The sequence below is a fragment of the Pelecanus crispus genome, chromosome 3, assembly GCF_030463565.1.
Source record: "Pelecanus crispus isolate bPelCri1 chromosome 3, bPelCri1.pri, whole genome shotgun sequence".
Classification (NCBI taxonomy): Eukaryota; Metazoa; Chordata; class Aves; order Pelecaniformes; family Pelecanidae; genus Pelecanus; species Pelecanus crispus.
The window spans coordinates 8,017,665-8,045,517 of NC_134645.1; the positions used below are offsets into that span (position 1 = coordinate 8,017,665).

Below are 27,853 nucleotides of genomic sequence, written 5' to 3' on the forward strand. Positions count from 1 at the left end.
ACAGACATTTATGAAGGTGCTGAACTGTTGCTTCAACTAGGATTTGCTGCCTGGGGCTAATAGTAATTAGCAATCACACAGGGTAGGCCTGTCAACTGCTGCTCTCTGAATGTGGGAGGCTTGCATCAAGTCTGAAAAATAACCACCACTTAAGGATGCTGACTTAACTCTCTTGATGAGGTAGGGGGATCGCTGGTGCATTTTAAGCTCACTGAGCTCTCTGTTTGGATGGTATTAACCAACTTTCATGCATAGCTGCATTTGCTTCATGCACAATTAAACACTCGATTACACATGTGTTAAAAACCTGATCACTGGAAACCAGATAAGCTTGGTTTCCCTTTTTCAGTTCACTAGAGCTGAACTGCTCACCACGTAGAAATGTCTCTAACAAACCAACTAATGTCCGAATAAGCTGTTGTAGTGCTTCTTATGTGAAGTGATATGTGGCTTTCTCTGTGAGAGGGCATCTAGATGATGTACCGTTGGAAAATGCAGTTGACACAGAAAGCCTCATCCCTGTAGGAGGTGCTGCATACAGGTGTGTTTGTTAGGATGCACGGAAAATGCTCTTCTGTGCTGGAGAGAAGCCTTAACAATCCAGTTTAAATATAAACTTCTATTTTTGCACAGCTTTAAAAATCATTGAAATCACAATTTTGTGTGGCTCCATTTCACTAAGAAATATTTCTTATTTAAGTGGGGCGGAGGGGGAAGCATAATGTTTGTGCACAGGAAAGGTACTGAGACTTGCAGCTGTTGACTTTGCATGTTTGCAGAAGTGTGTGTCACAAGGGCCTTTACCAAAGTTTCCAGCTGTTTTTTTGTGGACAGGATGCTATAGAATGCACGTCTTGCAAAATTAAACATCTCACCCTTGTGCTGCTATAGCCAATACATTTATTTCTGAAAGTGGAAGTAATTCTCTACCTGCGCCTTTGCCCTAGTAGCCTCTCTAGGAGTTCATGATTGAACACTGCGTTAGAAAAGACTGCTCTACAGTTTACCAAGAGGATTCTGTCCTAAAGACTCAATCCATCTGTAATGCAGATATGAAGAAAGTGTAGGACTGGTTGCACATCTGTCTTGCTTTAAAACATTTACCAGCCTTATCCTGCCCTTTGCTTTTTCACAGAGGCTTGTTTATGCAAATGTGGGCCTTTTTGGTTGTCTCTTTGGTACTGATGGTTAGTCTGTAAAGGTGTTTTTCATTTGCTGCACAAATACAAATTTAGTTGCAAGTTCAGCCTGCACTGGATTTATTCCTGTATGCTTAATGTCATCTTTTCTGTATGAATAAGGTACTCTTTAAAAAAGACACTGCTCTCATACAAACATATTGTGTGTTGCAGTGCTGTCCTTTCATGGGAATACTTAATAAATCTACATCAACTGAAAGTAAACCCCAGACTTTATTTAACTGTCACTGAGGGTATGGATCAGTTATATTTAAAGAAAAAGTAGAGTTCTATTCCCCCCCCCCCCCCCCCCCCCCCCCCCCCCCCCGCTTTCTGCATTGCTACCAGAGTAGCAAGAAGGTTTGTAAATGTATTGCAAATAACTAAATCCAGACAGAATAGGCGGTGTGCACCAACGTAGCCTGTATTGACTTAAGGGCTTTGAGGTTTGGTGTGTTCTTTTTTTCCAGGTAGACATGCAGAAGAAGATACAGCTAAATCTTTCTCCTAACTGCTCGTGAGTTTGTAACTGCTTGTGAGTTTGTATTATGTTCTGTTTTTCAAGTCCTTAAAGTAAGCAAGTATGACTTGCAGCACTAATGGGTCTTGGTAGAGTCCTCTTAAAATATTGAAGATTTTCTTCTGTATCTTGCTGTTTGGATTGAAGCCCTACTGTTTCTTAGGGTAGCAAATTACATGTGGTATCTCAGGGAGTAGGGGAGGGGAAACACTGCAAGGTAAGCGCTACCCACCAAGCCTAATCTCTTAATGTGGAAAACATTATCTTTTGTACTTGCATAAAAACTTACCTACTTGTCCCCTGGTACTAGAAAACTAAAGTTCCTGCTCCTGTCTGGTAAGCAGTTGTCACTGTATCTCGTGCAGAGAGGTTCTTGAATGACAACACCATGAAGTATTTGCTGACAGCTTTGGAGAAATTTCATAGTTTGCTGGTAGTAACTTTTTATTTCTGAGCTCCACAGTAAGTACTACAAAAGGCTGTGATGCTCAACTAGAGAAGCTGTTGCTTAGCAATGGTGTAGGGAATTCAAAAAGCAGAGAATGTAGAGTAAAAATTGTCTGACTGCTTAGTAAGCTAATGAATGAAAGCTAATGAATTTGTGGTTTCCCACTATAAACTTATTTTAACTCTGATGCTGTATGTGCTGTGCACACCTATTGAAAATGGGTTTTCACTTCTTGGTAAATAAAACAGATGCTGCTGAAGACCTAACACCTGATTGCTCCTGAAAAGGTGTTCTTTTTCCAGCCAGTTTCTAAAGCTGAGTGAAGGAATACTGTGTTGCTGGTAGTGTAGGTCTTGGATGAAGGCTCATAGTTATCCCAGGAGGTACTGGATTGATTTGAACATAACAGGAGTAGGTGTATGAATGCTGTGGTATTACCAAGACGCAACTCTTGCAGTGAAGGCGATCTGCTTTGTCTCTGAAGGAGGCTAGCGAAGTAGCATCACCTGTAGTCTTTTAGCTTTACAGAGAAGTAGCAACATGCTTCTGCGAGGCAATGAACAGTTGTCTAAAGGAGTGTAATATTTTTTTCTTCTCAATTTTTGAACTTCCGTTGTTAATTAAAAGCTCTCTGTAGTAGAGGGAGGTTATAAAGTAGGAATTGAGTCAGAGATGATGCAGTGTAGTTCCTGCCTCCGTGTGACCTTGGTTGGCCATTTAATGTACTTCAGTACAATGGACATTGCTGTTCTGGAAGAAGGATCTGTGTATTGAAATTCTTGCTATACCTCAGATTGAGGTACTGATAATCAGGCTTGGGCAAGAACTTAGTAAATAAGCTATCCAACAGCGTTTTTATTCCAGTATATAGTCACAAAGTCTTGAATCCCTCTGAAGGCTCACGTGAAAAAAACCCACACAAACAAGACAGTGATTGAATGAGATTCTTTAAATACACAAAGCACATCTCCTTCCGGGCCACAGCTAAAACAGCAGCCATTCCTATGGACCCTAAATCATGAAATCCCAAGCCAGCAGAAGCAAGCACAGCAACCATAGCAGATGGATGCTGACTCTCCAAGTAAACACACAAATATCCTGGGGCCTCAGCCTATTTACGCCATGTCTTTACTGTCATCGTGCATGCTACTGAAGTAAGAAGACTTTGATTTATGAATTGACACTTGCGTGTCCCTGCAGACCAGGTTGCATCACAAATAAGAATCAAGAATGTATTCCTTTTTCTTGCTCTCCTTGTTTGTTATTATTGCTTTCTCAAACTTTGGTCTTCGGTACTTTTGCACTCCATACCAAGTCTTCCCAGAAAAAGGGCAAGCTTCTGCATTCTCTCTCCTTCCTCTGCTCCCAGACTTCAAGGGTTTCTTGCCTCTCAGTTTTGTTTTTGGGGGACATACAGAGCTGTGTGGGACAGGCTGAGGAAGAGGTTGGAACATAATACTCTGAGGACTATGCAAGACCCTCATAACACAAGAACAACTGCATTTTGCTTGAGCGGTGTGTGGGTTGTTAGGGCTGACTGTCTATTTTTTATCAATGCTCATGGTACACTGCTCTTTCTCTCTTTAATGGGTAACATAGTCTTCAATGGCTCCAATTCAATCGTGGCTGAAAAGTAGAAGGTTGTATTTACAACCCTGTTTGTGGGCTGTTGATAGCCACATCACTGCATTGAACTTGGACCAAGTGAGTTAGTTTTGGGCTTTTTGCAGTGGCTTTACAGGAGTGTGTTACAGCACTGTTGAAGTCAATTGAGGTGTGGTTCATGGGATGTGGGCTCCTCAGTTAACCACTGGACATCAAGTGATGCTCACATCTTCCGATGGAGATACTTCATACCTCCTGAAAAACCTTGAATGGGAGATACCATGAAGATGGGGCAGACTGCAACCTCAACAAATTTGTGAGTGGTACAAAACTGGGAAGTGTAGTTGATGCATCAGATGAGCCACAAAAATGACTTCGGGACTGGAGCGTTTCTTCTGCAAGGAGAGGCTGAGAGAGCTGGGGTTTAGCCTGAAGAAAAGATGCCCCAGATGAGATCTGATCAATATTTATAAACATATGACGGGAGGGTGTGAAGAAGATAGCTCCAGACTCTTCTCAGTGATACTCAGATGACAGGACAAGAGACAATGGGCACAAGTTGAATGAAGAAATTCTTTCTGAGCATATGAAAACACATACTTCCTGTGAGAATGCCTGAACACTGGAACAGGTTGCTCAGAGAGATTGTGGAGTCTCTGTCTTTAGGGTAACTTGTTCTGGGTGACCCTTCTTTGAGCAGGGAGGTTGGACTTGATGATCTCTATAGGTCCCACCCAGCCTCATCCGTTCTGTGATTTGTGGTGTCTGTATGCCTCATAAGCTTCGCGCTTGGCTATAGTCCTTGGGTAATCCAATTATGCTACTTTGTACTTAGCTGAAACGGGGCATATTGTGCAGCCAGGGAGAAGACGTTGGTGTTCATCAAGTGCCTTTGACTTGCATGATGTGCTGTATTTTTGGCTAGATAGAAAGTGATTTGTCTGCAGCAGATGTTTCTTGCTTGTGCTCAGGTTCTGATCTCGTTTAAGTCCAAGAAGTGATAGAACAAATCTGTACTACAAATCTGAAGTACTAGAGTGCATCTGTGAATGCTTTCCCCCTGCTGATGGAACATATGGAAATAATGCTGCTCTTGATTTAGATAAGCAATTGCCTTTCCTGTAGAATCATCCACGGCTGGTAGGAGTAGAAGTAGGCACGTAATGTAACAGATCTTACAATCTGTCTTTTCTAACGCTCCGTAAGCCTATGCAGAAACAAATGGCATGGAAAGCTCTGTTAAACGTGAGGTTAGTAATTGCCAATAGTTTGTCATTTTTAATCTGTACAAGGCACTTGTAAAAACAAAGCATTAAAAAAAAAAAAACCCAGCACTGAAGGGAAGAGTGCACAGAGTACGTAGCAGAATGGTTCCTATACCTTTCCCTGTTGTCAGATGCACTATTAAAGCTCGAGCTTGCTCAACTCCTTTGTTTTTTCAGCAGCCCAAGAAAAGTGGAGCAGTGTCCCCGTCCAGCCTTTGCTGAGGATTCACCTAGGAGTGGAAGGGCTGGCTCTTGTCTGGGGTTGATGTTGGGACTCTTGTCCCTTGCTCAGGTTCTTTTCCCAGCACTGTTTGCAGATCGTGTTATAGACTGCTGTTGGAGAAGCCTTCCTTGTGGGATATGTGTTTCTACTAGTAGCTGTTGTAGCAGGGGTGAGATAGTGGGCAAACTTATTATTTATTTTTAACTTTGAATTAATCTGCTTCCTTCAGCTGTGAATTCTAAAGCTGACTGTGAATGATGAAACCCTCCCATTTTCAGCTTTGTTTTTTTCAATTCAGTCTGTTACTCTTGTTTTTATGAACTGGAGGAAAAAACCATTAAGTTGTCTGACTACTTAAAATTTCATTTTAATACTGCAAGCCTGTGAGCCTAGATGCTGTAAATCCTTTTCACTTGTTCTTTGATTTTTTCCCTTGCCTGCTTTTGCTCGTGGAGTGCCAAAAGCCATTTTCTTTGCCATAGGTATCACTTTATACTATGGGATTTCAGTAACTATTTTTACCACTTTGTGTGTGTGCTCTACTCTTTCATTATCAAATAGTTTTAAAATTAAAATGTGTTTTTTAACAGAAGCTCTTCGAGCTGTAGGTTTTTCTCCTCCCTTTGGTTGCAAACTCTTTGGTATTGCTGTAGGGATTTCTGTAATTGGATGTCTGAGACCTGTTTCAAAAATTAAGATACTTTGAAGTGTACTAGACTTTAAAATCCTGGATATTTTAGCAGTGACTGAGTTTCAGAGTGATTTTACAATGATGCTAGGTTTGTACCATCCTTTTCCATTGTACCAGCCGAGGATATTCATGCCCTTTATGGGGGCTCCCTCTAGTGAGCTGTTCTGAAAATCCTTTTTCCTCTTAGTTCTTCAGAACTTAATGCATTTTCTTTCCAAGCGCAGTTTTGGGCCATTGAATCTAATACGTTTTTCTGCATATGTGTAAGGTGTAAGGGTCCTTTTCCTTTGATGTGAGCTAGAAGGAGTCGTAAGTAAAGCTGAGGGATAGGACTGCCTATTTGCTGTACTCAGTGTTAAGACCTCAGCTGCTCAACTTCATACTTGAAGCTGTGGCTAGAAAGAGCTCAGAGGTGTTGGGAGCATGGTTAAAGGCTCAAAGGAGCAAAAGCTCTCGGAAGTTGGGTTGTGTAGACAGGGGTAGAAAATGATGGCGTGGATCTGGAAGGAAAATGGTGGTGGGACAAGAATTTTCAACTGTTTATGGTGAAGATTTTCAACTCTAACATATTCTTGGGGGAGGCGGGGGAAGAGGAGCACCTGGAGCATTTGAGGTGTCTCCACTATTATCTATCTGTCCTTAAAAACGGCCTAAACAAAATAGATTTTGGGAAGGATGTGACAGGATCAAGTCAATCCTTTTTGTGTGTGGGTACACAGATGATTTGGTGACCATTGACTTTTCTTTCTGATAGGAACTACAGTGAGCTTGTTAACAATACTTTAAAAAAAAAAAAAAAAGCTGTCTTTATTTTTGCTTTATTTCTGTATTTGATATTTTTCAGTGTATTTCCACATTTCCCTAGCAGATGTTGTTTCTTGACTTATTTATTTTTTTCCTGTCAAAATCACCCCAGAGAAGGCATGAATAAGATCTGAGTTAGGGCTAGTTAGGCAGAGGAGGAAAGTTTGAGAATTATTTAGGTCAGAAAACTGGCAGAGAGGCTGAGTAGGCACTTGCGAAAAAATTCAAAACTTAGTCTTACGAACTGCTTTCATGTTGGGCATTTCCTTAGGGTTCTGTTAAGTCCTCACCTGCTTGTGGATATGCAGATTTTTGGTGTGCGTGTGAGGTTGCTTTACACCTCAGTGTTTCACTTTGCAAATTTAATTTCATTTCTCTCGAATGAATAGACTTGAACTGACTGTAGTTATGCCTACAGTCATTTTATGATAGTTTCTATTGTGCTGTGAGTGGAATTAGAAAGGCATTTCAAAAGTTTGTGAATATTCCATTTATCCTCCTCCTAATAGTTTTCTTTATGTGCCAATTAATTCTTTGAATTCATCTGATCCTGAAAGCTCTAAATTGTTGTGAAATCTGCCTGTATGGGTGATCATTGCTTTGCTGATGCTTTTAGCTCAGGGTCTTGAATTAATTGGGGCCCTTTTAGTCCAGAGGCAGGGCTGGCATTAACTGGGAATTCATCAGGGGTGAAGACTCCGGGATTGCGCTGTCTCAGAAATCAGATAGCCACACTTTATGTGAACATACCTTGTAAAATTCACATTAAACAAAAAAAAGGGTTTATTTGCTGTTGACATGCACACATAATTGTAATGAAATACCTGAAATGTTAGTGTACTTATACTGCAGTTTGAGTCCATTCATGAGCCTACTGTTCACACAACATACATAACTGTTTGCACCAATTGTGATATTAAGGAAGAAAAGTGAATAACAAAATTCACTGTGTGAGAGTTGGTGGGGGGGAATCAAGATGGTCAAACTAATGCTGATTATCACTGCTTTGTGAGAGCTCATCATGGGGTTTTTTGGTTTTGGTTTCTTTTTTTTTTTTTGAGTGTCTTGCAGTAAAAGCCTCTATTTTTACTTTTACAGTGGTGATGGACATGGGGTAGAGATGGGGCAGAGTCTTATTCCAGAGGGAAGGAAAGCCCCTGAATTGGTCTCCCTGGGGGTATACAAACATAAAACTCCCAAAAAAGCAGAAGCTACTGCTCATACTTAAGACTGCCACAGTCCTATTTGAACAGCTATTTTAGCATTTTACTTAACCATGGCTTGATTAAAACCAGTGATCTGAAGGCATCCAGGCTTCTTGTGCAGGCGCTCACTATGTGTTTGATTTGGCTTGTGAGCAGGATTGCTGTGGTGATGGAGATGGGAGCAGTTCTTCCAGTACGGAGAAGAGCCTTCCTTTCTAGGCAGTCTTCACTGCCCAGCTGGATGATCTTAAACATCTCCTAGTGCCTCTTAAATTTTGCTGTAGCTATCCTGGGATTCCTGTGGAGGTACTTCAGAAAATTCAGTCTTTCTTACTCTGTTTGCTTCTTTGTCCTGAAAACTTCTCACATTCACAAGCCACAGACCAAAGTATTTTCTTGTCTTAGAGTCTGTGATGCCCCTAAACTGAGGTGGACTTTGTCACAGCCTTGATGTAGTGTGGGTTTGATTGGCGGGGTTTTTTCTGCAGGGGGTGTGTGTTTGTTGTGTGTGTTTGGTGTGGGGTTTTTTGTTTGTTTGTAGGTTTTTTTGGTATGTGGTGTTTTTGGTTTTTTTGTTAGGACTGGAGTATAGCTGAATTTTCCTAGCTTTCCAACTTTAAGGTGCATTCTGGACAACCGACATGGAGACAGACTCAAAAGTTTGATTTGCTTGGCAAGCAGGCTTTCTTATCTCTAAAAACTTATGCCTTTGGGTCTAGGGACTCAACTCCTGTTTTGTATGTTGTATTGAAGACTAGGTTACATAGCAACCACTTCAGAGGATGTACTTCTTGAGGATGTATGTAAAACTGTTTCATTAATGAGAGCAAGAAATATTCTCATTACACTACAAGTGCAAGGTAAATATGTCACTGGCAGGATTTTTATTAACGTGCTAGTATGTACACATGGTGTGCGTCCTTTGCGAAATCTGTAATGCCCTGGAATTGTCCTTCCTGAGTTACGGTACCATGAATTACAGGGCAGTACCTACAGCATGTGAGTTTCTTGGGCATATATGAGGACTTACCGTACTTATTCACATATCTGAGATTCATCATTACCTTGGGAAGAGACTTTGAAGTAAATGAGTGCAGGTTTTTTTAATCTGAGAAGCAGACAAAAATGTGTGTGGTGAAGGAAGAGATGGGAGACAAAGGTGGGAAGTGAGTTATTTGTAATGGCCAGGAATGACTTCACTGTCCCTGCCGAGATGACTAAATTGATTACAGGCGAAGAAAATATCCCAAATCAGTTATCAGTTTTGATTTTGTTAGGAAATGTTGTCTGCCAGCCCCAGAGATCTAACAGATGGCAAAAGAAAAACAGTCATCTCTCCTACAACTGTTTGTATATCGGGATTACTTTTGTAATCAGCAGCATATTAGTAGACTTGTTGAGTGTCTCTGCGAACAAGACTTGGCTCTCCATGACTTCCATCAGTGTTGAGCATCCTTCTGTAACAACCAGAATGAAATAAAGTAAGTGCAAGCTCAAATCCTTTGTTAAATCAGACTTTTATTGAAAGAAATGAGGGTAATCTATCAAAGATGTACAAGGCAGCATATGGTTTTACTGCTGAACTGTATTAAAGACAGTGGTGATCAGGGCTCTTCCAAGAACTGTGGGGTAGGTGAGGGACTTGCTGAAGAGGACGTGGGAGATCGTACAGGAGTGGGGTCTGTCTGTCTGTCCCGCCCCCATGAGGCAGTGAATTTGCTAATGCTTTTCTGTGGGGAAGGAGTCTCAGGAGGACCACACTCAAATATATTCAGTACTTGCAGAGAGTGAGCATGAGAGGCAAAATTGTGAAGGCTGTGGAGGATAGCAAATCATGAGGCAACGCCAGTGTATACAACATTGTGTTGTGTGGCGCCCTACAGAGTTAGATGACCTTGCTGGCGAACTGATTTAAGGGACATCTCTGCTGTCCCTCTGACTCAGAAATTAGTGATAATGAGAATTAGCTTCTCTTAATTGTGTGGTATCTGTTGTCTTCATGGCTCTTCCTGGTGGATTTTTTTTTGTTATTTGTTTTTGTATTGTATTGGCACAAATACTGTGGTATCCAAACTCTACTTTCTATTTAAGCGGTTTTAGTTTGGAGAATTCAACGTGTTTGATGTTAACTAGTGTTGCAGTAACTTGGGCAGAAGGTGGAGGGGGAAGGATGATGATGTGTGTTTGAAACTTGGCAGAGCTCCAGTAGGACCTTCACTGGGGAGGGATGGAGAAAACAACTGTCCTACTTGCTGACAGAATGCAGTTAACATGAGAGCAGATAATAAATCAGACTCTGTAAATTGGTCACAGAGGCTGATTTTTATTTTAATACAACTCAACAGCTAACTGCAATGGTTAGCTTCTGTGGAAAAATGGATGAACAGTATAACTTTTAGGTTAGAGGGATGCAAGGTTCTTATTATGATAAGAAAAGCTTGATACCTTTCCACAGAAACACTCTTTGCTTTGGTTAAGACACTGAGGGTGATCTGGTGGCAATAGAATAGTCGCTTTAGGAGACAAATACAGAAATTAAACTCCTGAATACAAGGCTACCTTTATGCTAATGGCCGTCATAGTGGCAACATACTTTTGCTGGAGATGGCATGGATTTTGCACTAGGCATGTGATAGCCGATCTAAAGAAGAATTGAGTGAGACTGGTTATTTTGGAGTGGTTGAGATAAAAGATGATTTCTGATACCAGTCATTTGTGCTGAAGTTAAAAGAACAAGATCCATAATAAACACGACTTTCTTCTACTTACGGTTGCTTGTAATGCTGATGAATTTGAGCAGGTATACTTGAATTGGTGGAAATTGATTAAAATGAAAGTTGATGTGAAAACTAAAGGGCCAAATTTGTTTGGAGTGCTTCTGCCTTCTCACTAAATCTTCCCTTGAGGTTTTTTTTTTTACTTATAAATAAATTTCACTTTTTTCTGAAGATTGGGAACTGTTTCCCACTTAAATTGTCACTTTAGCAATTCAGTTCTATTTCTGGCTAATATATGAACTCAAGCCTCTTGAGACACTTGGCTTTTGTCAGAAAGAATTAATTTAAAAAAATAATAATAAAAATCAATTAAGCAATCTTCCCTTCACTCTTTAGTTGTTTTCTAATGATGTGGATGTCTAACAATGCAAGACTAGGTTAAGCTTTTGGCCAATATGTGTTTGTAGAAGTGTTTGAGGTAATTGAGCTCTTATATAGATTGAATATGATGCAAATGAAGTGAACTGGTGATGCAAAAATTAAGAGTTTACCAGAATAAGGGACCTATTGTAACATTACTTAGTAACAAATCTTTTGAAAGCTAATGTATGTTGTGTCTTCACCCCACCTTCTATTTGAGTAATTTAAGGTGGCAAAACTCCGTGTTTTAAATGTTCTGGTGTTTTCATTCAGGTTTTTCTTCTCCCTGCTGCCTGTTGCCAGGGCTAGTTCTGAATTTTGGAGCTGTTCGCAAATGGTGTGCTCATATGTTGTTGTACGCATTTGGAATAATTCTGTGTTGCATAAATTATTGCTTCAGTAGGAAGATCATCTTAATTAATTCTTCATTTTTTTGTAATTTGCACCTTTGTGGTTACCACAGAAAATTATTTGATGGATCTAGCTCCTAAAATGTGTATATTTATACAGCTTCTAATCAAATGGTATGTAGGCAAGGAATCAGTGCTTCACAGTAGCTTGTATTTGAAAACAAATTATATCTTTGTGGGTTACCGGTGCCCTCTCGAGGCAAAGCCGAAAGATGCTGCGGTCTGACAGCAATAGTGTGACTGGAACTGCTGATACCTGCTCTGGACTTGTAAATAGTGATCTCGACCCATGTTTGTAATCTGGTTTTACTGCTTTCTTGGTTTGTAGGTGAAAACGCTAAAGAAGACCTGCAAGGGAAGAAAAGTCTGAGCGAGAAAGTTTCTCTCTATAGAGGTGACATTACAGTGCTTGAGGTTGATGCCATCGTTAATGCTGGTAGGTGGTTAAATGTTTTACATTGTTATGGCTTGAAAATACTTTGTAACGCCACGTTACAAGTTTGAACTTAAAGTTGCATAAAATTTTTATGTTCTGTGGAAATCTGTTGGAAACTCTGTATTTTTTCCTAATTTCTCTATGTTGCATCTATTTATCCTGTGTGCCTTTACTGTGACAAGGATTATTGTGAAAATTCAATAGCATGGTCACCAAGGAAAAAAAAAAAAAAAGATCTTCTGTCCATCTTTTGACTTGAGTAGCTGAGACTTCACGCTTGATATTGTACAAGGTTGAATTTTGAAACTAAGCTACTGCAGTACATTCCAGTGTGTTTTTATAAATGAAGCCATTTGTGGGTTAGGTAATGTGAAAACCTTAACAATAAGGCGATAGGAAAACTGAATTTCTGTTTTATGTGGCTTGAATATTTGCTTTCTTGTAGGGAGATTGTATCTTTCAAATTTTTGGTCGTGACCTACAGAGTTCTACATAGAATTGTAGAATAGTTTGAGTTGGAAGGGACCTTTGGAGGTCATCTAGCCCAACCCCCCTGCAGTGAGCAGGGACATCTTCAACCAGATCAGGTTGCTCAGAGCCCCAGCCAACCTGACCTTGAATGTTTCCAGGGATGGGTTTAGTTGTAGTACCTCTTCTTGCTCAGTGACCATGTCTTGTTCTATGCAACTGAGGTGAAGAACTGCATGTAGCATCCTCTTGTGACAAAAGAGGAGGGGGGAAATACCTATACAATTAACTTTGTGCATTGGTTTATAATAAGCTAATTTGGCTGGTTGGGAGAGACTGTGGGAAGGCTTCCCCTACACACATGCCCCAAATCTTGCCTGCACTCCCTACCCTGAAAAGAACATGGTTTGTGTGTCTTGAGGTTGGAAAATTTTTTTCCCCTAGTATTTGGCTGGCGTTGTCCTTAATTGTTAGAAGTATTGATTCATTTTCAAGAACTGAGTTTTGGTATTGTTCGTTTATTGGAAGGAAACATACTGCAGTATCTTCTCTGTGATGGAATAAAGTGCAGAGATTCCCAAAGTTGTATTGCCCAGAAATGATGTGTTGGCTTACCACACTAAAAAGCTGTGTGGACATACTGGCTCATGTCTGTAAAGAGTACAGAAATGTTTGCTCATACAGTGTGGAAGTTAGTAAACGGACTCTCCCGGATTGTTTGATGTTGTTTCTCTCTAACTTCCCACTTTACAGTGGAGACATGCTAATGGGTTTTGTGGAGTACAGGTAGAATCCTTAGTTATCTCAAAATGCATTTTTGCACTCCAACAAGTAATGAGGGTGACGTTTCCATGCGAAAGTTTTTAATTAATCCTCTAGTTTACTGATGCACAAAAGCCTTTCCAAATTACAGACAAACAATACGGTAGCATCCATGTAGTAACACGATCCTCTCCTCACGGTGTTGGCTAAGCCTCTGAAGCTTTAATCTTTTAATTTTTTTTTCCCCTTGATTCTTTCAAGATGACATTTCCAGTAGTGCTCTCGCTGACTTCTTTTCTTTATTACTCTACAGTAAGTCAATATTAGCATACTTCTCTCGGTTTTATATTTAGATTCTCTTTGTTCATAGGTCTCCCTTGAATTACAGGTTGGAACTGGTTGCAGATTAGCTTCAGAATGGGAATACTTTGCTTTTCTCAGTTTAAAGGGTTTTTCTCCCTTTCTCTTGAAATGTGCAAAAACCTATATTGCAGGCTGCCAATGACATTATCTGCCTGTAAACTTGCTTGCCATCCTGGTAAGGAATGCGTCTGAGTAGAAATGAAAAACAGAACCCAATTAAAATCAACACACATTAATATGTAATTTTGAGGAAAGGTTTAAAGACTGCTCAAAACAACACAGTAAAACTGAGGTTGAAAGACCTAAAGAGGGACATAAGACCCTCCAAGTGTCTAGAATGCTGTTGGCAGAAAGAAAGGAGTTGTTTCTACTGATGTCTTCTGTAAGTAAGTTAAAAAAGAGCTGGATTTGAGCTTAAGGAGAGGTTCAGATTAGACGTTGGCAAAACTACTTATTGGAAGGGACAGCGATACTCCACAGTACCAGGCTGATACGTAGCAGCAGTCCAAGGTCAGGACATTGGTAGAGGTCAGGTTTTTAAGATTCTTCTAGCCCTTTTCTTCTGTAATCTTTTATAGTTCCTAAAGTGCATAAGATATTAACTATTATGAATTGTTAATATGCTTAGATTAAAATGCTAACCTGTAGTTACCTTGAAAAATCAAATATTCTCTATGTGTCAATGCAGTAATTAAATTTTAAGTGTAAGCCTCTGACTTGTTCAGGTTTCAGTGTTACTTTTTCTTTTGAAGTTAAACTTTTTAAACTTATTGTGGAGGATAGCTGGAAAGCTAAATGAGGAAGATGGTTTGGTTCAAGATCTATATTATTTATGCAAAAAATCCAGTTGCTGCACAGAGGTGGGTTTTTTTTTTTTTGGTAAAATAAAAAAAAAAGTTTCAGTGAAGTTGTACTCTCTCTTGGATGGTATCTGAAAACATGTTTCTGCACTCTATGATGCTTTTGGAAAGAACTCCATTGTTTTTCCTTCTGCAATTAAAATTATCCAAGCCTCAAAGAGACAAAGCAAAAAGTAGTCATGCCCTGTTTCTCCTTTGGAAAGCTCAGTCTTGCAGATGTTCTTATGGTGTAACTAATGCAATCCCCACTGTACCAGTTTCTATCCGCAAGTTGAGTAAAATGCAGCCTGTTGAACACGGAATAGGAGACGGACATTTTAGAGGTAAATCTGCGTGAGTTCTTTTCATACTTGAAGCCTTTTGGCTACTCCCGAATGTTAATGACTGCCACCCTCCCTAACCCAGGGCATGCAACTGGCAGGGGAAAGGAGGCAAGAGACTCTCTTACGACTTTCTCTGAATTTAGGAATTCCATTAACTACCTCCTGTAATAATTAGCTTGCCATACAGCAAGTCATATACAAATTAAAGCAACAGGAAGATACTTAGAGTTTGAATTTTAATTTACATTGACTTACACAAACAACAAAATATGCCTTCAGTAAAGGGAATAGTATGGCAAACTCTGGAGCCGTGGAAGGGTGCCAGGTGGTTCAAATTGTCTCCAGATTTGGGTACAAACATATTAGCAAAAAAATTTATATTTTCTAATATCTGCCTGTGAGGGGTAAATGAGACACAAATGGATTTACTTGATTAAACAGGGGTGTGAGAATGTGTGCAGTAACTTGCCTATAGCGCTGACTTTATACTGTGATGTCCTCCTTCGGGTATCCGGATAATAGCATGACTTTGGAGTATGGCCAGGCTTATTTCTGAACTATACTATACAAACACTTCTGTTAAATTTAGTAGCTTACCTTATGCTCTGAATTGTTTCCCCTTTAACTGTCTCATTTATATGCGAGAATGTCACAGTGATAACTGAATTCCTTTCGTTAGGCTAACAAAGGTGTTAACAGTGATCTTACGTAGCTAAATACCAAGATATCACTGATGAGCACAGCTAGAAAAGGATCCCCTTTTTCTCCTAGACTGTGACAGACAAACTGAATGTTACTTTCCAAAAATGTTTTACAAATATTTTATGCTAAAAGAGGACAACTATGGAAACAGTGGAATTAAAAGTATGTATCCTTGCTCATTGTCAAAACAACCATATCAAAACAGCCACTTGGAAATCATTCATGATCAGAGCGGGGATCTATTTTCTGGCTTCTGAAGAGAATGAGAGTTAACCTGAGATGCAGTGTGACTGAGAAGGTAGCTGAAAAAGGGAGCTGATGTGCCATTTTGCTAAAATCAATGTCAATTATCTATCCCTTTGTGTTATCCTTCCAGAATGGTTCCCTAAAACTGCCTTGCTACTGATGGCATTGCAGACAGGTATTAGTTTAACCTGATGTTTTGCTGAAGGTGTCCTGTTATGTTAATATCCTTCCTTTATGTTAATATCCTTTTTTCTTTTTTTTTTTTAAAGATTCGGGTAAGATTTGTACAAAAACATTATTTTTGCACCTATATCCTTTTCTGCTCATTCAGCATTATGCTCTAAGAATGCGAACAGGCTGTCCCTGAGGTGTGTACTTCCTGTGTAAATCCATGATAACTGGCCTTTTTAACAAATTAAATATTCCTGGATGTCACTTCATCCTGATGCCAAAAATGCTTCAAGCACCTGGAAGCCAAATAACCACAATTAGCTGACTTCAAATAACCTGTGGGAACTGAGCTTGGGGTGTGTGTGTTTTTTAGGGGAGAGAGAGGGAGGTTGTTTAGTCCCTCTGCCCCTTTCCTCTCAGCTCTTTTAACACATTTTATTCACACTGCAGGCATTTCCTGATAGAAAGCATTTCTGTAGACCAAATCGGCTATGTGAGAAAAACAGTTTCAGATAATATTGGAATACTAAAGCCACAAAATGTGTAATACCACCCCTACTACCTCACCAGCTCCCTATACCTTAATGTTTTTGAGCTGCTTTCTCCAAGGTATGATGTGGATTTAGGGAGCAAGTCTTTCCGTTGGTGGTTAATTTAGCAGCAGTCCAAAATAAGTGGAGTATGTCCTGAGTTGTGACTGCAAAAAAAAAAAAAAAAAAAAAGTTTCCCTCTGAGTCTGCTTGCCTGCTGCCTCTGCTTATTTAAAGTCTGGATGGTATGACATGATGGTCTCGTGGTTTAGGTGGGTCCTGACTGAAGTTTTTAGGGCCTATTGGAAAACCAAAAAGGATTAGTGCACCAGTCATGGAGCTTATTCTGCTCATTTTTAGGCCTCTTCTGTTTTTATAGAGAGCCAATCCCAAATACGGAACTAAGCAGTAAAAGCCTCAGTAAGGTTTGAAAAATAAATTATGCAATATTTATAGTATCCGCTAAGCAGTAAATACTAAATTTCCTCTGCATTTTTAATAAACATAGGGAAAAGTAGTCACTATTTATATCATATGCAGTAACTTAAATCTGAAGTAGATAAAGGAGCTGCATTTTCAGAGTGGGTGTGATATGTATGTCTATGTACCCGATAAACCTTAAGCAGCAGCTCATCACTGCTGACCTCAGGTATTCATTCACTTCTTACCTGTTAATAAATCTTACTGGCCCAGTTCTAAGATAAGGCGGCATGTACTAATGTGCTTGTGAGTGAGTTTTTACTAGGAACAAGATCGAGAGGAAAAAAGGATTATCCTTATTTGATTGGGAGGAAGATGACTTGCAGAACACTAGAGGAAATGTTATTTCTTCTTAGCTTTGAAAAATATTCTTGGATATCTGTACAGAAGTATGGTCCTGAGAACAGAAACCTTTAATCTGCAGGAAAAAGGAAGGTGATCAGTTCTATTTGAATAGGTATTTCTGGTAATAACTCTATAGCATTGCTTCTAAATTAGCAATTAGATGGTTGCTACAGTTTTGGTGACTAGGTGGCTCCCTTTAAACTGTACTTGAGTGCTGGAACCATCTCTAATCCTCCCAAATTTGGGAAGAGACTATAACTTTTTAAAGGGAATATATTTCCGTATGAGAAAACAAATGGGAAGTAAAATCTTACTCTGAAAAGAGTTAGTGAAGAAAATAAGCCAGCAACTTATGTCCCTTTTTTACTAACCTGTGATGCTGGAATTTAGTTAATGAACCTCGTACTGTTAAGAAAAGGTTCCCCCTATGGGAAACCATCTACATATCTGCAGTGAGTCACTTCAGCCAGGGATGCTGGTTTGGCAGACGCACGCTGCACAGCTTTCTTGGCTTCCTTGGCACGTTGTGCAGGGCCAGCCGAGCGAAGGTACGCAGAGGGGAGGGTCTCTTAGCTGCTTTAAGAGGCGGGGTGTTCTCAGATGTAACTTCACTCCCTGAATCTTTAACAAATTTGTAAGAGTTTGAAACACTTGTCCTGCTGTACCTCCCTGTCCCGGTACTGGAAGTGTGTGGAATTGGGAAATGTTAGGTTTCGAATATGCTGTGTTTGTTTTGCTTGTTGCAGGACTGGTTTTGACTGGAGCCTCTGCATGACTTGACTTAAAGGTTGAAATAGCCGTCTTCATACTAAGTCTCAACTTTCCCTAATGAAATATGCCTTTCCTCCCTCAGGCTTCTGCCTTCACAACTGTATTTAAGTATTTTAGTGTAAGAGCAATATCTTTCTCCAGTTATCTTAACTGGAGATAGCAACAGATTTTCTTCTGGACTCTTCCTGGCCTTGACCTTGAAGTATCATCTGATTGTTTAATTTTATGAGGCATCCCATTTTTCTCAAGTCCAAAATTACACATCGAGGTGGAAGTACTAAGTATTGAAACTGGGAACTGAATATATTATCAGTGAATTATGCTTAAACGAGTATGTAAGTATAGATAGTGGCTGAACTATGCCTTTCCACATAAACAGCTTGTTAATGCGCAATCAGTCACTGCAGTTGCCTTGAACTTGGTGCTTAATGAACAGGTGGGGAAAAAGGATGGATTCTAATCTGGAACAGATCTGACATCAGGCAATTTCACTGATTGCTAATCCATTTCATTTGGCAACTTAATTTATCACACAAAATTTTCACCTTGTAGCTTCTGAAGTAGAAATTACTTCAGAAGTGGCCTGTCTGAATATTATGAAGGTATTTGAGTCAGTCACTGGGCCTGAACTAGTGTTGTGTATATACTTACTCTCCTCCTTTTTATTTTACAGTGACCAGTAATTCTTACTCTGGAGCTTATTTGAAATTATTCTTCAGCTCCTCATTCACTATAAAAAATAAGTCCCTTAACTCAAATGTTCCTGCTATTGAAAATGGAATCAAAAAACGTAAAATCTGCCCCTAAGTTGCTTATAGGACTTTTGCATGGGATGTTTGCATTTATTAACACTGATTTTTGTGGAGTGGTTTGTTTTTTTGTTGTGGGCTTTTTTTTTATTTCCACCTGAGCTAAAGTCAAATGGTTGCTTATGCTGGCAGCTTCTTAGTGCATTTGATGTCTAGTAGCATGTTTTGTAAGTGTGTTTTAAATGTTTTATTTCCAGTATACAGATAGGGAAACAGAAAACTTGTGTTGAAATCTCTTGCATGGAGTCATCTGGCATCTGCCTGTGTAACTTACACTGTTGTAATTTCCTCTAGGAATAGAACCAATAATGCTAACAAATTATTGTTAATTTTGTTTTCATCTTTAGTGTGAGCAGACTGTGGTGTTAATCAAAGGTTTCTCAAGTTAATTTACAGTTAGTGCAATTACACTTGTGTGTAAAGCCCCAGACTAATTTATATATAGTCCCCACTTACTCATCAGAAAAGTCAATGTTAATAGTTGAGGGAATCGGTCATTCTCAATCCTGACATCTGTGAGTGGGTTTATTACTGCTTTCTGTGGAAAATACTTTAAGCACAGCTGGTGAGCAGTAGGCATGGTTAAACTTGCCCCCTGCTTTTGGTCTAATCTGATTTCAGTGTAGTTCTTCCCTTTAGTGTAATACTCATTTGGATGAAAACTAAAAATCTGTGTAAAGTGACAGTGATCAAGAGAATGAAACCAAAGGAAAGTAGAGCCAGAGGTGCAGTTTAATTTAGGTGGATTACTTTAGCTGCTGTCTCAGTCAAACACCATTTGCTCTAAGTCTGTGTGGCAAAGGCTTAAGATTGAGGAGACTCACTCAGAATTGTACTGCAGCAAGGATGGTCACGATATACTTCAAAAATATCCCAGGTATAATTAGTATAACTCAAAACTTAAGAACAAAGAAAAGAAAGGATTGGCAGCGCTGCAGACACATGGCAGGAATGAACTTTGTTCCTTGTTCTGGGGTGCTTTGGGAGGGGGAAATTAATTGTGGTGAAATGTTTTCAGTATGCCAATATACTCCACCAGTGTGCTTACGGCTGTGTCGCTTAACAGATGGCTTCTGGGTGGGTCTGTGCCTCCGACATGGGCCTGGGCATTGCCCTGCTGAATCATGTGTTGTGCCTGCGAGCTGAGAGTCTCAGGTGATGGAATGAAGACCTAAACCTTGCATGTCTACAAGGAAAGCTTTGCCGATCAGCCTGCCATATGGGCAGATGCTGCAAACAGATAGACACTTCATCTTAACAAGCAGTGGGATGCCAGCGTTCACTGACTTACTGAGAAGCCATAAAAAAAAGCGGTAGAGAAGAAAATATCCTTTCCATTGGAACAATGCACTCAAAAGGCTCCTTAAAGTCGCAGATTGTGGACTGAGGCACCAGTTGAGGTTCAGAGCAATGCTATTTGACTTTCCACATTACTCCACACTGGCATAGAAATCTGAGTAGAATGAGATGAGGATGCAGGTTATCTAAGTATCTAAATACCTAAAAAAGGTTGCCCAGAAGTTGTGGGTGCCCCCATCATTGGAAGTGTTCTCAAGGTCAGGTTGGATGGGACTTTGAGCAACCTGATGTAGTGAAAAATGTCCCTGACCATGGGGGTTGAACTAGATGATCTTTGAAGGCCCCTTTCGATCCAAACCATTCTGTGATTCTACGAAATACTCACACACAAGGTTATATGGCCAACTATCTCCTTTGACTGGATTCAGCATAGCCTGTTAGTCTTCTGATAATCTAACATAAAATGAGCAACGTTTTAGTAGCCTAATCTAACCTGATGGTCTATGGTACGTGGATTTATTTAACAATCTGGGCTTCATCAGTGTTGATGCTTTCTGGCTGCTCTCTGTTTTACCTAGACCAATACGTTCTTATTATTTCTTTGTGCATCCATCGTTGAACCCATTTGCGCTCTCTGATTATTTCTAGGCTCCCTGTGGCAATAACTGTCTATATAAACCATGTGTTGCTGATATTTTTGTTCATTAAAAAAACCTAAACCAAAACTGCTTAGGAGCTTTATGAACACAAATAAAACATTTCAGGTAACTTTGACGCTTTCTGGAGTAGAGAAAGAATGGGTGGGGGTAGAGGACACTACTTGCATTATTTGTGACTTTATTATTATTTATTATTTGTGACTACTGACATTATTTGTGAGAAGTAATTCATTGTATTGTAGTGTTTGTGCTTTCACTTGATCCCTTTGCTTCTCAGGTTTGTGCTTGGCCACTCAAGCTTAGCACATTTTATCTCCCTAAAAAGCAGGGACTGTGTGTGTTGCAAGCAGGGCAGTCAGAGCTGTACGGGCTCTGCTGGAGATGCAGGTTTCTAGCACTGTTCAGTAATTAAGGGGAATAGTAACAGGCTGTGAAATGTCCGGCCTTTCACTGCGTCATCTTCTCTTTTAGCTTCTCTGTCCTCTTGATACCGCTTTATTTTATCCTTTGCTCTTTGAGGGGGTGGTAACTGAAAATCCTTGCTCCTGTTAGTAGAACTTCTTTCCTGTATTCCAGGACTGTAACATGGACTTTACTAACCATCAGACCAATGTGATTATTGATCCTTCACACCATAGTTACCCTGGACCCTTTTTGTGTGGGCCCTTTCTAGAGAAAACTAGCAACACACAGGCAAGACCCCTGCAAAGTTGGGTTTCTTCGAAGTCTTTCATTTGCAGTTGTGACATGGGGGGTGTGGGATGCCATGAATACTTTCTGACAGCAGGTGGCAATAGTGCCGCTGTTATGGTGAAGCCACTTTTTGCATGTATACGTTAATTTTCCTGGACATAAAATCAGTAATGACTTAAGCAGAGGAAACAAAATGCATGTGTTCTAGGACTGCTTGTTGGATAGGCCATCGATATGGCTCGTACTTATTAAATGTCTACTCCATTTCATTATGTGTGTTTAGCGTGTGTTTGAAATAGAACAGGAGACAGACGTGGCTTGGGAGAACTGTAAGCATCTGTTTTATTTCATAGAGAAATATATTTAGGAGGGACCTTGCTTTCAGCCTGTCTCATCCTACATCTGACAGTACAACTGTCATCTTGAGTGCACTGATGGAGCAGTGTGGTGTAAGCAACAGCTCAAGGTCGTCTTGAGCAATTATGCTTCATTTCATAATATTAGTTTCCTAATATTAAATCCACTTTTAATCAGGACTTGTGGGGGACTATCCAAAGGATTGTGGGTTTTTTAAGCCAATAGTTGCAACAGTATCTTCTCGGTCAAGATAGGCGTGCAACATGGTGCTTTTTCAAGCTTTTGCATTTAAAAAAAAGCCCAAACCAGTCAAGCTTCTAGTAATGGAAGAGCGTTAGGACACAAGAGGAGACTTCTTCAAAGTCTCCTCTCTCTGCAGTACCCACAAAATCTTGGCAGTGGGTAGTCAGCTGGTAGGCTGAGATTATCCGTGTAGTGTTAATATTGCCCCCTCAGACTTCTCTGTCGGTGTATGTTTGCCCTTTCCTGCCTTTACGTTGTAACTATAAACACATTGGGATGGACTAGATTGTGCTGGGCTTGTACAGATACTGGGTCAACATGATCTCAGTCAGTGTAAGTAATGCAGTAAGGTTAGCATGGGAATTAGTATTTCTATGCAAAACATAATCCTATTAAGTATGGCATAGGGGAAGGTCTGCGTTGATTGGAGCAGGTAAACTTTAGGTTTATCTCATCTAATTTACTAGATGCAGAAAGTGGGATACCTGATCACCAAAATGGTAATGAGAGTTGATGTTCAGAAATGCTGTTGTGTAGCAGTCTGGCTAACCCCGTCTGTCTCCTTCCTGCTCCTTTGGCAGGAGGCATTGCTTTTGCTTAATTCTCTTAGCTGCTGAGTGGAAGGCTTATGCTGTGTCTTCCACCCTTTGTTACGATTGCAGATTTGCCTGGTGTTTTGCCGTTTGCTGCAGATTTTGGGGAAGCTTTTCAGAAACGTTAGTCACCTGCAATACAGTTTCAATTACTCGTTACATAAATAATTATGGACTGTGAAATGCAGTTTAGGTTTTGTTTTGACCTATGGCTGTTAGAAACTGACTTTTCTGACAAAAAGAAAACATATCTGTTGCAAAACCAGAAGTTGCTTTCTGTAGGAATTCAGAATGTTTCCCACTTAAAAATCAGTATTAAGGGTACGGCTTGGCTTTAAAAATCAGGACTTCAAACCCCTTTGTGTGACCTGCTGTCACGGTCATAAAAACTAGTAATGGCAGCTAAATATACATCAAAGCATGGTGGAGGCTTGCGAAAGCGGTATTTGCTTGTTAATCCAAGCACAATGGCAAGTGTTGTTTGCATCATGTGCAAATAATGGGCGCTTGTGTGTTTATATGCTGTTGTTCAGGGTTGTTTCTGAAACATGCTGTGTTGTTTGGATGTATGTGGGAATTGTTGTAATTACGGTATTGAAGATGCTGTAAAGCCCTACCGGTGCTCTCGTACGTCTCGGATTCCTGTAAAATTTGCACTCAGAGGTGACAAGAATGTTCAAACATGATTTTAATATCGCCTGCCTGGATTGTCACTTGCACAACATGCTTGAATGGCGAAGGGGGGACATGGGTGGTACCGTTCCTTCCTCTTTTGGGGTACCCTGTCCTGAATATTGGCCCCTTGGCTGCTTTGCTCCTTCTCCCCTGAGCTGTGCTGGAGGTGCAGGCAGACTCATAAAGAAGAGATTACTTGGCTCTTGTCGGAGCTACATTGTAATGGCCCTTATTCTCAGATGGCTTCAGCAGTGATGCCTTGAAGCCCAGGGCTTTTATTGCCTATTGTGTTTGAATAGTTGAAATTTGTGGAAAAACACTGATTCAGAAAACTTTTTAGGATTACAGCTCCCTCTCTCTTTTGTCACTTGCATGCCTACGCTGCAGTAACTTTAATCTGGTGTACAACATGAATCACTTAAGTATGTCTCTGTAGCACCTTCATTTTATGCTTTAAAGTTGGTTCCTGTAAAGTGATAAATAGAAATAGTTAATATCTGGTATGCCTAGTTGTAGGCTGCCTCAAAAAGATGGTTCTGTCAGCTATGTTTGATTTGTATTTAGAACGTTTTGCATTGCAAATCCATGTTAGAATTGCTTTTAAATTTAATGTGTGAACCATATTGCTTTTTCAAGAGAACTGTACTCTTGTGTCATGTGAAATAACTTTTTATTTGAGAAAGAGACGGTATTGCTTTCAAGTCTATCAAACCAGGTTATAGAGGAATGTAAGTCTTCCCAGTGACTTGATATGCTAGATAATATTAACTGGCAACCCATTTCCTTTACATTTCTAAGAATTTGTGGTGTATAGCCTATTCCAGAGAAACTCTGGTTTTTCATCCTGTCGGTTTCAGTCCACTTTGAAGTGATTACATTGGGCAGTATGGTCCAGGTCACTACTTAGCTAGTTCTGAATTTCTGCATATCTGAGTCCTGATATTACTCTTTCTGAAATTAAAATCAAATTTTATAATGACTTCCAGAATAGTCAGTCAGTGAGAAATGGTGGATTTTACCTGCAGAGTTCGCTAAACTATATCAGGGGAAAGTAACAGAAATCCAGAATTTATGCACAGCTTCTTATTTCTGAGGTTCTGCGACAACTTTCATTTCAAGTTGGCCATTACCTTAAAAAATAAAACAACTGAATCTACCCTGGGGGAAGGGTGGACTAGGACAAATACAGCAGTTCTTAGTTTTCCTTTGATTCCTTGGATGAAGGCATCTCCAAATGCTGGAGGCCAGATGATTTTTGCCTTGTGTCACAGCAGAGCTTTGCCTACCGGCAGTTCCAACCTTGGCCCAGACCCAGCTAATTATAGGTTGTTTCTTTTTTTGTTGTGTGTGGTGTGTGTTTTGTGTTTGGTTTTTTTTTTTTTTTTTTTTTTTTTTTTTTACTACTAGATTACAAAACCCAGCATTTCAGAGAGCTGAGTCATGAGCATTAGGGCTGTTTTGCCACCAGGAGTGATTTCTCTACCTTATACCTCCTTTCTGGCAAAAATGAACCTCTTTAGGAGGCCCAAACTTGGTGTTTTGGTAGGGCTTAGAGCCCAAAGGGTCTTTAGGTCAGGAGTTGACCAGCCGGGTTAGCTCAGTTGGTTAGAGCATGGTGCTAATAACGCCAAGTTCACAGGTTCAATCCCTGCTCACTGCAGGGGGGTTGGGCTCGATGATCTCTCAAGGTCCCTTCCAACCCAAAGCATTCTAAGTTCCAAGTTTACGGCTTCAGAGGCTACAACTCTAGTTCAGACTAGTCCCCAACACCAGAAGAGATTAGATTAAAATAAAAACTGTCTTAAATTGAAAGTGAATTCCCTGACAGACAGCACAAAGGGTGTTTTCAGGTGGGAGTATTTCTCTCTATTATGTACTCTTATCAGAGACAGAGCATAAGGTTTTGGTTCCCCACTTCTTTCCCGTGTGCCAGGGGTTGAGTTACACCTGGCTTCTCATCTTCCTTCATGCTGGCATCAGCAGGCTCCGAACAGGATTTGAGCGAGAAAGTGTAGCGTAGCAATATCTCTGTTGCCTTCCTCTTCTCTCCCATCCTCTAGTGGCTGGCGCCCCACAGAGCAGCTTGTGTTGTGACTGCAGCCTCCCTTTCTACCCTTTCCACCCTTATCCTCCTTGGGGAGAAGGATGCGAGAGAGGAAGCATACATGGTGTTGCCTTTTCTCCTTAGAAAGGTCCCTATGAGCTGTTATCGGATGTAGCCTCAGAACTGCAAATTGGTGTGTCAAATCACGACCTCCAACCTTTGGTTTCGGCAGCCGTGGGCACCAGCGGTCAGGGAAGCTGTGCTGATTTGTTTAAAACCACTTTTTCTTATTTGGGCCAGTGCTAATCATCCAGGAAAGCCGAGTTTTGGTCTTATTTCTTGTTGGTCTCTTTTAGAGATCCAAGGCTGTTCTGCTTTGCCTGGGGGTGTGAGTGAGATGGATGGCTCCTTGGTGTCTTCGCTATAGGCACCGTGCCTTGGGAGTTTCCCCTGAGCGCCGCTGGAGTCACTTCATATTTCATAATCCCCTGCTGACAATTAAGTCAATTTGCTGGTGCAGGCGTGATGGAGCTAAGCTAGGACATGTTCCTTTTCTAGCCAGGATATGGAGTGAAAAGCTTACTCTTCTGCTTTGATCAAACTGAAAACTGAAGCATATCATTACCTGTCCCTGGCCTGGAACGTGGATCAGATTTATCAGTGGCATTGCCACCCTTGCTGAACTTCTCACTCGCGAATTTATTTTCCTTTTTTTGTTTAAGGGGAGGAGAAATCAAGGCAGGCATGCGTTCGGTTTGGTGCAGAAGATGGTAAAGCATCTCTCCTCAGCAAGAAAAGATCCAGCTGTGAGCTGGGGAGCCCAGAGCTCTAGCTAAAGACCTGCTTGTGGGAGTCAGGGAAGGACATGGCTGCAAGATCCAGGCCTTGAGGAAAACGCAACAGGCACTTTGGATCTGTGCAAACTAAGTAGTCTCTCTTGCCTAACGTGGTTTCTAACTGGATCAAGGGATTATTTTTTAAATTCCCTGGCCAAATGCAGTGTTCCTCCTGCTAGAAATATTGCTTTGGTTTTGATTTTTTTTTTTTTAAGCAGCATTATCTTACATAGTCTTGCTAAATATATAATTTGGTTAATATTTTCGTGTTCTACCTTGGGTCTAATTTTTATTCAATTCTGGCATGAATACGGTGCTGCAAATTTGGAGTTAGTCTTGTGCAATGGAGGATGATTTAATGTTAAGAAGTGGAATTTTGGGTGCTTTCTGATTGTGGTGAAATCAGTTTATGAATTGGCCTACATATTCTTCCCCCCCGCCCCGCCCTTGGGGTTGTTATGTTTTTTTAGACACAGGATCTTTCCAGTTGATGTTTAGGCAGTTTTAGCATAGTATTTTGTTCTCAATGCCTATATTGCAACATGTAATATGTGTGTATATTTGTACTCTTCGGGGTTTTTTTTTGTTGTGTGTTTTTTTTTTGGTTTTTTTTTGGTTTTTTTTTTTTTAATTTTAGCTGCAGTTTTAGGTGTTTCTCCCAGACTACATAAGTAAATAGCCTGTGCTATCAGCAGTCTGCTTGGCATGGTACCAATACTGAAGATAAACCCTATATAATTAGTGAGACTGGAGAGTTTCAAGTTAGGATCCTGAATTTTGTTCTCTTGCAGTATACCTCTTGGGAGTGCATACAATGAATCTATGAATTAGGTAAGAAGGAAAATGTGCATATAAACTGGAAATAAAATCAGTTGCTGAACAGCCCTAGGCTTTTAATTCAACTTTTGTACAAACTGGTCCAAGTATCCCACAGTGGGCTAAATCTTAGCAAGACTGAGGTAAATGCATTAATACAACTTCAGTGATGCACACATGAAAGTACTGGTTTTTATATTAACAGAAGCTTCCTTCAATTATATTGTCTTTTAAACATTTTTTCTTTTTCCGTAGGATATCATAATTGAATTTCTTGCCATGTAACATGCATGCATGTGTGAAGATAGCTGATGGGAGAAGGGAATGGAAAGAAAGATGATGTTTGAAAAGATTGCTTACGGATTTTTTTTTTTTTTTTTTAATACTGATGCAACTGGTGTCTTGCTTCTTTTCTTCTGAAAACCTTGCTGGGAGAAGCTGATGTGTTAATGGATGTAGGATTTCCATTCTCAAGTTATGTGAATTATTTCATCTTAATTTTTCATCTTTTTTGGTACTAACACATTATTCTTCTGAAGCTTAATACCTGCATTGTATATAATAGCTTGCAAGTTTTATGAAAATGCTGATTTTAAATAAGGCAGTTGTGTCACCGGATAGCTTTGAGTTTAAGCCTTGAACCTGAAGAAGCTGCACAAGTTGTTAAATTCTAGTGTAGGCATAGTCACGTTCACTTTGGATGGATTGTTCATACATAATTTAAGGACATACACAAATTTTGGAAAATTATGTGTTAAAGGGCTGTTTCTCATTGAAGTTTTTTTTTTCTCTCCAGTATTTAATAAAAAGGCACTAAGTTTTGTTCTTTTTAAAAGCTACTCTCTAATAACTGTAGTTCATTATTTCAGCTTCAAAGTGTAGTCTG

The 27,853-nt window shown here is 40.0% G+C and overlaps 1 protein-coding gene across 1 annotated transcript in view; it reads left to right on the forward strand.

Moving 5' to 3' along the window:
* Positions 1 to 27,853, forward strand: part of MACROD2 (mono-ADP ribosylhydrolase 2) — a 905,314-nt gene that overhangs the window by 13,446 nt on the left and 864,015 nt on the right. Inside the window, exon 3 of the mRNA XM_075708098.1 lies at positions 11,815 to 11,922. Within this exon, the coding sequence (XP_075564213.1) occupies positions 11,815 to 11,922 (108 nt within the window). The remainder of the gene's footprint in view (positions 1 to 11,814; positions 11,923 to 27,853) is intronic.